At 29.9% G+C, this 8,849-nt stretch overlaps 3 protein-coding genes across 3 annotated transcripts; 1 reads left to right on the top strand and 2 right to left on the bottom strand.

Moving 5' to 3' along the window:
- Positions 1-1,645: 1,645 nt before the first annotated feature.
- Positions 1,646-2,898, top strand: LOC119671225 (MIT domain-containing protein 1). Its single transcript, XM_038081762.1, has 4 exons — positions 1,646-1,956; positions 2,020-2,255; positions 2,312-2,508; positions 2,583-2,898. Exons 1-4 carry the CDS (start codon positions 1,665-1,667, stop codon positions 2,731-2,733), a joined length of 876 nt encoding a protein of 291 aa, XP_037937690.1. The 5' UTR covers positions 1,646-1,664; the 3' UTR covers positions 2,734-2,898.
- Positions 2,899-5,091: 2,193 nt separating this feature from the next.
- Positions 5,092-6,005, bottom strand: LOC119671224 (dopamine N-acetyltransferase-like). The gene is made up of 2 exons (XM_038081761.1): positions 5,256-6,005; positions 5,092-5,188 (listed from the first exon to the last, which is right to left on the bottom strand). Exon 1 carries the CDS (start codon positions 5,980-5,982, stop codon positions 5,257-5,259), a length of 726 nt encoding a protein of 241 aa, XP_037937689.1. The 5' UTR covers positions 5,983-6,005; the 3' UTR covers positions 5,092-5,188; position 5,256.
- A 1,615-nt stretch (positions 6,006-7,620) lies between these two features.
- On the bottom strand, positions 7,621-8,459 carry LOC119669182 (dopamine N-acetyltransferase-like). The gene is made up of 2 exons (XM_038078992.1): positions 7,727-8,459; positions 7,621-7,657 (listed from the first exon to the last, which is right to left on the bottom strand). The coding sequence occupies exon 1, from the start codon at positions 8,448-8,450 to the stop codon at positions 7,728-7,730; it is 723 nt and encodes a 240-aa protein (XP_037934920.1). The 5' UTR covers positions 8,451-8,459; the 3' UTR covers positions 7,621-7,657; position 7,727.
- Between the last annotated feature and the right edge of the window lie 390 nt (positions 8,460-8,849).

Here is an 8,849-nt window from a genome sequence, read left to right as displayed (position 1 = left end):
TTTTCATCGTTAATTTACTTAACGAGTTCCGACCGCAGGAATGCATTTCAACGTGCTGTTTTGTTTCTTTAAGTTCCTACAAGATACCTCTTTGAAATGTCGTGAATGCAAACTCTATGATATCATTTTACATTTTTATACAACATTTGATTTGTCATATACTTTTAAACCCCACATTTTATTAAAAGACATTAAGCGTACTCATCTAAACTGATAAATGCCTTATAAACCTTATAAATGTATAAGTTTATCTACTTGGTAAATGAAGTAGCAAATTTACTGAATAAAATTTATTAAATTTTAAAATTCTGTAAAATAGGTTCTATACTACTTTTTACTGATGCAACAGGTCTTAGAGAAGGGGACACAATAGATCCGACAGGCGCTGTGTGAATTTTAATAAACAACAATTATAAAAAATAATAAATTTTCAGGAACGTTTTACCGAATAATTTTATCGTAAACATTTATCTGTTGTCAACACAGAGATAACAGCTGATTGGAAACCCGTTGCCTGTTCTTTGTAAATACGTTTAAACTCTTCGCTCAATTTTAGCTTTTTATTTTATAATTTATTGGTAGCGACACAACTAATCGTATTTAATATTGCACCCACATTGGTTAAACTTACAAAAATATTTGATTAGGTATGTTCATGTAACAGTGTATTAGAAAATATATTTGATAAAATTATGTGTTTAGTTTTCCTTACTAATTTCTTTCCAATAATTTAGATTGAACGAAATTATATATTATCCACTATATATACATATATTTTATATTATTATACAAAAATGAAAAATGAAAGCTATTTGTTAATCCTAAAAATATAATCATATATACAATTGAGTTCTTCTAATTATCGGCGCGTTATCAAAATCTTATCTTGTAATATTTTTTAAAAGAATTAATGTAAGTGGTTAGTAATTTTCCGTCATGAGTATATGACGTCAGTTACAATTTTTATCTGTTACAACATAAGAGATTCAGACAAAGATATTTTATAAAATTGGGTGATAAAGCGAAACGCAACGGAAACTATTAGAATATTTTTATTACATTACTCCGATTGTAATTACAGATACAACTATTAAAACTGTTTTAGCGAAAATTATTCATTAAAATTATTTAAACAGTAAATATCTTTCAAAACGTAAATGAAATTGAAAAAAAACTAAATATACTGTATATATATTATATTCAATTTATATGCATCAAGTAATATATATGTATATAGTTGTGTGTGAATATATTTTTATATAAAGAAATACATATGAATTGTTAGTATGTACTTATATATACTTATATATATTTATATTATATGTATATATATATATAAATATATATTTCTAATAATAAATTAATTGATAATGTTTTAATTTTGATTATCATTATAACTATACAACATACATAAAATCATTATTCAAAACCCAAACAAGTTGAAATAATTAGTTGTTTTGATATTTCACTTAAATTTCATTTACTTGTTTCAAACAATTTTATACCATATAATATCTAAGTAAAACATTTCATATATGCAATTATATTTATAATGTAAATGTTTTTTATATATTTAAGTTTTAACATTATTGTATATATATTTTGTGCAATATTCTAAATAAAAATGCTTTTAATAATATTTCAGTTTTCATACAAAACATAAAATGGATAACAACCCTGTTCATGTCAGACAGCTGTTTAGTAATTTCGACAAACTGTTCCTAAACAGCTGTTCTTGTTTCATTGTTTGCAAACGCACAAAGTGGTTGGACGCTTTGATAGGTGTTAAGAAAAGATTTATTAGTTGTTTAAGATTTTCAACGAAAACTTCCACAAAGATGGAGAATGTTACAATCATTTTGCAAAATGCATTTAAATGTGATGAAGAAAACAGAAACATGGAAGCCGAAATGTATTATACGAAGGCCATACAAATTGTAATGGAAATGGTTAGAGGTAAATGCAGAAATTTTGTTTACATTGTTTTTATGCTAAAAAATTAAATATTATATATAACAGCCTTCGATGACGAAAAAAAGAAAAAATTTTTGCAAAAAATCAAAGAGTATATTGAACAAGCTGAGAAAGTTAGAACGCGCATTGACACTTTAAGACGTTGTGGCAATCATGTAACTGAGGTGCATATCGAAGATGATGCTACAGGTTACAGTTATGACGTGCTATTTGGAACGTATTTGAACGCAGGGGTGAAAGAAATACTGATTGAGGAAAGCTACTTAAGAGAAAAACATCAGGTGTGGTTACAAATATTATATATATTTTTCATTTTATTTTATTTATTTTAATTTAGTTAAAAAATCTCGTAAGATTTTTTGAATTATCAATTAAGAGCTGCCCAAATTGCAGATATGTGCGTGTGGTAACTACCGTAGATCCAAATACAAAGTCCGAACAAGCTGCCATATTGGATGAAATAAAGACGAATTTAGCCAACAGAAATGTTCATCTTAATATTGTGTATGACAATATACATGATCGCAGAATTGTGTAAGAACAGAACATATGTGTAATTTGATATCAAGCGGTTTTTCCAAAGAATTGTATTTGTTTTCTATTTACAGTCTAAGCAATGGATACATCATAATATCTGGTAGAGGACTTGATATTTATAAAAAGAATGAGGGCAATTTTGGACTAGGTGTTTGTGATTATTTTTACAGAAAGTGCAAACGTACGGATATAACGATTATGCGAAGCTCTGGTTTTACTTAAGCAGCGTATGCTTTGACTGTACTTTTTCTAGATAATAAGTTCCATTATATATAATACGTATTTTAAGAAGATATTTTATACAATATTTACAAATGTACTTAAGAAGAGAACACTCATAAATTTTTTACGTGTACCATGAATAAAGATGACATTCATACCAAATGACATGTAAGCGTTTTAATAAATTCTGTACTCGACAAAAAAACTATTTCAGTTTTTCGTTATTATTTTTAATTATTATTACTAATCAGGTGTACATTTTTAAAATGTTGTGAAAGTTTCTGATTATATTTACTACTTATAAAAAGATAAGACATGATTACTAAGCGTTACGATTGTCTTTTAATTTGTTTTATTCAGTGCATGATAGATAAGCAATCCTTTTCAGAAACATTTGTATCAGAAACATTTGTGATAATATTGAGAACATAGTTTAATGGCGTACCAACACTGCGTTATCAAATCTCAAAATGGTTGTAGACTCCTCGAGAAGGGGTCAATTATTGCTTAGTCTGATGAAGTGTTTATCAGCCAAGGCGTGGAGAGGGGTTATAAAGAAACCTCCCAGTTAATAAAGAGTAAAAGTGCTCAAGTGACTCAACTATCCACAACATAATAATAATATATTTTATTTAAATAAGATATGTTATCTTTATTGACATGAAAGTTTGAATTTGAAATATACAAATAATATTAAACTTGCCTTATTTTAATTGAAAATGGGCTGCAACGTACCTCACAGAAAACCCTCTATGCGCCTATTTATATGCGCATAAATTTTCACGCGCTAAATTTCAATGGTTTTTACCGTTACAAATGTACTAATATGTACTGGTTAGGGTGCCAAAAGTAATACCTACCGCATACCAGGCTGTACTACATATCAACGGCATAAATCACTTACAGAATCCGTAGCTGTCAAGTAGCATTTTTGGCAAACTACTGCACTGCAAAAAACAGAAAGTGCATGCTGCGCGGCATTGAATGCAGTATTTTAAATTCATGCCACCGATTTTGGAACCACCAAAGAATACTTTAAATACTGGGCTGTTGCTCCATTGTAAAATCATCTACGTATGTGTATGTGCCTGTGCTTTTTGTGTGTGTGTGTGGTGGTATGTAATTGTGCAGACACCAAACACAAACTATATTATTTTGGTGCTTTATTGTGTGTGGGGTGGGAAATGCCACATCCCCATTGCTTTCAACCCAGCAGGATGCATTTTCTCTAGATAACATTGCAGTGCTAAATAAAATCGAAAGCATTACACACGCTTGAGTTGTTGCATCGCAATCGCCATGTGCGACAACTGCTAGGTTGCAGCTCTCCGCTCCAGAAGTTGTTACCGTAGTCGAGCCTGGAAAACGACAGCATTGTTGGCAAAATTCAAGTAAAATCGTTCCAATATTTCAAATTGACAATTTTCTTTTGCTTTTACATTTTGATAATTTTTTCCGTAATGTTTAAATTGAAATTATATTGAAATATGAAATAAAATTAAATTTTTTTTATTTTTAAAATTTTTCTGAAATTCGCATTGCAAAAAAAAAACTATAAAAAGAAAATAAAAAAATATGTAAAGGAACTGAATCGATTTAACTTAACTTAAAAAGTATTAATAACATTTGCTGAGTTAAATGTTCAATATCCTTTAAAACAAAACGATCCAAATGGCAAATATGTTCAAGTTATTATAAAATGAAAGGGTCAAAATTCCAAAAATAATGAAATTAACTTCAAAAAACGTATTAATAATGTGTATTAATTTAAGTAGAATATATATGTTAATGTTATTGTTGTTGTAAACCGCTGAGACCTGTAAGCAGACAACATGAAAGGATATACAAGACAATTACGTGGGTAGGGAGTTGGTTGGTTAGTGGCTGGGTAAGATGGAGGGGGGAAGATGATGAGAATTGAGCGGGTTGGATGAAATTGAACGTTAATCTGGATCCAGCTGAAAAACCTGGCCACTTCAATGGGGTGGGTCCAAAAGTCATTTGGACGAGGGTTTGCTAGAACATGCACTTAACGAAGCTTTCACTACATATACTATATATTGCAATAAATATTCATATATTACAGATCTCATATAAAGCTCTAGAGATAACAAGACTCAAAACACTCATGTTAACTGAGTGCCTCACCGTTACGGCGAGTTTAACCATTAATAAGAACGTAATAAGAACATCAACTATTATACACTAAAAGAAACTACTTTTATATTTTCAACATTTAAAACTATTTACAATTGGGCTAGGAGAACTTAAATATATTAATCCAATGAAAGCGATACATTTTCTTTGGCAAAATATATAAAACTTTTTTAATTTATTTTTTATATTGTAGTTCTAATATGTACATTTATATACAATTTATTTAAACTAACTTAAAATTAAAAATAATTTTTTAAAAAACTGCCTTGAAAGCGGAGCATGAAGAAGCGTTACAACTCTAAATAAAAATTATATAAGAAATTTTAATAAAACGGTTTAAATGTATTTACAAAAGAAATACTGACCTCATTCCAAAAATAACGAATAAGTTTTAACGCAATCATGTGGCGCTGGTGGCTTAAATATTTGTTCTCCTTTTTCATCCTTATAGTCGGCATAATATTGAATGTTTTCACATTTCATATGCAAACGTTCACATATACGCGCAGAATATACTGAAGTGCAGTCGGCAGTCAACAGTTTACAACCAAGACTAGAAAGATGATCTCTTAGTTTAGTCAATAGCATGGAACCATGAGATTTACCACGATATGTGGGTTCGACAGCTAAAACATGGGCGTGATACGCTTCCGTTATATCATATTTCTCAAACACGTTGGCATCGTATTCTATTTTAGCGAGAAATTTTATTATTGTACCCCACTTGGTGCCCTCCACCTTCTCTGCTTCTTCACATAAATGTTCATACTCAGTTGCACCTTTTGGCCCAGCCAATACTACTCCAGCTACTTTTTCCTCTTTCTTACCTTCGTTGGCTAAAGCCATAAAGCAAGCACCATGTTTAATATTTCCCATATTGAACTTAATGTCATTTGGATCCGGCTCCTTGGGTTCAGTTCCTATAGTCAATGGTTCTTCTGGATAGTAATATTTGAAAAGAAATTCAAGCACACGTTCATAATCTTCCCTTTTAATTACTTTCGTCGTTAAAGTTGTTTCCACCATCGTTTTTAACCGCTTGCGATCACAAAATAACCTGGCAGCCGAAACTTTACTTTTTAAGAACAACATATCAGTGGGAACAGTCGATAATGACAGAGAAGGGCAGATATGACAGCAATAAAAAAAACCATCAAGTGATCTGTTTGTAAAATTTGGCATGGGCATATGAAAGAAAATTAATTTAAAGTAACCGTTCACTCTGGCACAATAGATCTTTTAGGTCGCAGTGCACGATCCCTTACTCAATAACCGTTCACTCTTGTATTAAAAATGACTTCAATTAGCATAATTGACATTTCTTGCAATAATATTTTATATATATTTGAAAAGAAAACATTTTAAAAATTTATAGAATAATGGAATAATTAAGTTGTAAATGTAGATTTAACAAAAAATATCACAAAATATTACATATTTAGCTGATTCACAACATAGTCAGAATGAAGTCATGTATAAATTGCTGTCTTTAATTTATATGTCAGACGTAATTAACAATAAAATAATATTAATAACTCAAAATAATAAATAAATGTAAAATATGATATGAAAATCAATTCAAAAGTATTCTTCTGAAGTTTGCAATAACAAACTCTGTTGGAAAGGGAGAATAAGCTCTGGTTTTGAAGGCAATATATGAAATGCTTTAACTTATTGTAATTATTATTTTGCATTTTAGGATAGAGTCACAATAAAATATTGTTTTTGTGTTCATATTCTGTACTTTTAGCATAAAAAACAAGTAAAGCTAACAGTTTCGCTCTACTAGAACCCTGGTGTTTTCTATTATATTATCTATTTTACTTAAAAATTGTTTGCTAATATTAACCAATAAAACTATTTTAACTATACAAAAAAAATAAAAAAATATGTAAAGCAACTGAATCGATTTAACTTAACTTAAAAAGTATTAATAACATTTGCTGAGTTAAATGTTCAATATCCTTTAAACCAAAACGATCCAATGACAAATACGTTCAAGATATAAATGAAAGATTCAAAATTTCAAATAAAATAATGGAATTAACTTCAAAAAACGTATTAATAATGTGTATTAATTTAAGTAGAATATATATGTTAATGTTATTGTGTTGTTGTAAACCGCTGAGACCTGTAAGCAGACAACATGAAAGGATATACAAGACAATTACGTGGGTAGGGAGTTGGTTGGTTAGTGGCTGGGTAAGATGGAGGGGGGAAGATGATGAGAATTGAGCGGGTTGGATGAAATTGAACGTTAATCTGGATCCAGCTGAAAAACCTGGCCACTTCAATGGGGTGGGTCCAAAAGTCATTTGGACGAGGGTTTGCTAGAACATGCACTTAACGAAGCTTTCACTACATATACTATATATTGCAATAAATATTCATATATTACAGATCTCATATAAAGCTCTAGAGATAACAAGACTCAAAACACTCATGTTAACTGAGTGCCTCACCGTTACGGCGAGTTTAACCATTAATAAGAACGTAATAAGAACATCAACTATTATACACTAAAAAAAACTACTTTTATATTTTCAACATTTAAAACTATTTACAATTGGGCTAGGAGAACTTAAGTATATTAATCCAATGAAAGTGAAACATTTTCTTTGTCAAAATACATAAAACTTTTTTAATTTATTTTTTATATTGTAGTTCTAAGATGTACATTTATATACAATTTATTTAAACTAACTTAAAATTGAAAATAGTTTTTTAAAAAACTTCTTTGAAAGCGGAGCATGAAGAATCGTTACAACTGTAAATAAAAATTATATAAGAAATTTTAATAAAACGGTTTAAATGTATTTACAAAAGAAATACTGACCTCATTCCAAAAATAACGAATAAGTTTTAACGCAATCGTGTGGCGCTGGTGGCTTAAATATTTGTTCTCCTTTTTCATCCTTATAGTCGGCATAATATTGAATGTTTCCACATTTCATATGCAAACGTTCACATAGACGCGCAGAATATACCGAAGTGCAGTCGACAGTCAACAGTTTACAACCAAGACTAGAAAGATGATCTCTTAGTTTAGTCAATAGCATGGAACCAAGAGATTTACCACGATATGTGGAATCGACAGCTAAAACATGAGCGTGATACGCTTCCGTTATATCATATTTCTCAAACACGTTGGCATCGTATTCTATTTTAGCGAGAAATTTTATTGTTGTACCCCACTTGGTGCCCTCTAACTTCTCTGCTTCTTCACATAAATGTTCATACTCAGTTGCACCTTTTGGCCCAGCCAATACTACTCCAGCTACTTTTTCCTCTTTCTTACCTTCGTTGGCTAAAGCCATAAAGCAAGCACCATGTTTAATATTTCCCATATTGAACTTAATGTCATTTGGATCCGGCTCCTTGGGTTCAGTTCCTATAGTCAATGGTTCTTCTGGATAGTAATATTTGAAAAGAAATTCAAGCACACGTTCATAATCTTCCCTTTTAATTACTTTCGTAGTTAAAATTGTTTCCACCATCGTTTTTAACCGCTTGCGATCACAAAATAACCTAACAGCCGAAACTTTTTTTAAAAACAACATATCAGTGGGAACAGTCTATAATGACAGATAAGGGCAGATGTGACAGCAATAAAAAAAAACCATCAAGTGATCTGTTTGTAAAATTTGGCATGGGCATATGAAAAAAAATTAATTTAAAGTAACCGTTCACTCTGGCACAATAGATCTTTTAGGTCGCAGTGCACGATCCCTTACTCAATAACCGTTCACTCTTGTATTAAAAATGACTTCAATTAGCATAATTGACATTTCTTGCAATAATATTTTATATATATTTGAAAAGAAAACATTTTAAAAATTTATAGAATAATGGAATAATTAAGTTGTAAATGTAGATTTAACAAAAAATATCACATAATATTACATATTTAGCTGATTCACAACATAGTCAAATGAAGTCATGTATAAATTGCTGTCTTA

The sequence above is a fragment of the Teleopsis dalmanni genome, chromosome 1 (assembly GCF_002237135.1).
Source record: "Teleopsis dalmanni isolate 2A chromosome 1, ASM223713v2, whole genome shotgun sequence".
Taxonomy (NCBI): Eukaryota; Metazoa; Arthropoda; class Insecta; order Diptera; family Diopsidae; genus Teleopsis; species Teleopsis dalmanni.
The sequence above is the reverse complement of the archived record's forward strand: the minus strand, read 5'-3'. Positions and strand labels throughout refer to the sequence as shown.

Bases quoted from the DNA above. Each gene is read 5' to 3' on its own strand.
- LOC119671225 (XM_038081762.1), top strand. From the start codon at position 1,665: ATGGATAACAACCCTGTTCATGTCAGACAGCTGTTTAGTAATTTCGAC. The intron at 1,957-2,019 runs GTAAATGCAGAA...TATATATAACAG, and splicing joins TGTAATGGAAATGGTTAGAG to CCTTCGATGACGAAAAAAAG. The intron at 2,509-2,582 runs GTAAGAACAGAA...TTCTATTTACAG, and splicing joins ATACATGATCGCAGAATTGT to TCTAAGCAATGGATACATCA.
- LOC119671224 (XM_038081761.1), bottom strand. From the start codon at position 5,982: ATGTTGTTCTTAAAAAGTAAAGTTTCGGCTGCCAGGTTATTTTGTGAT.
- LOC119669182 (XM_038078992.1), bottom strand. From the start codon at position 8,450: ATGTTGTTTTTAAAAAAAGTTTCGGCTGTTAGGTTATTTTGTGATCGC.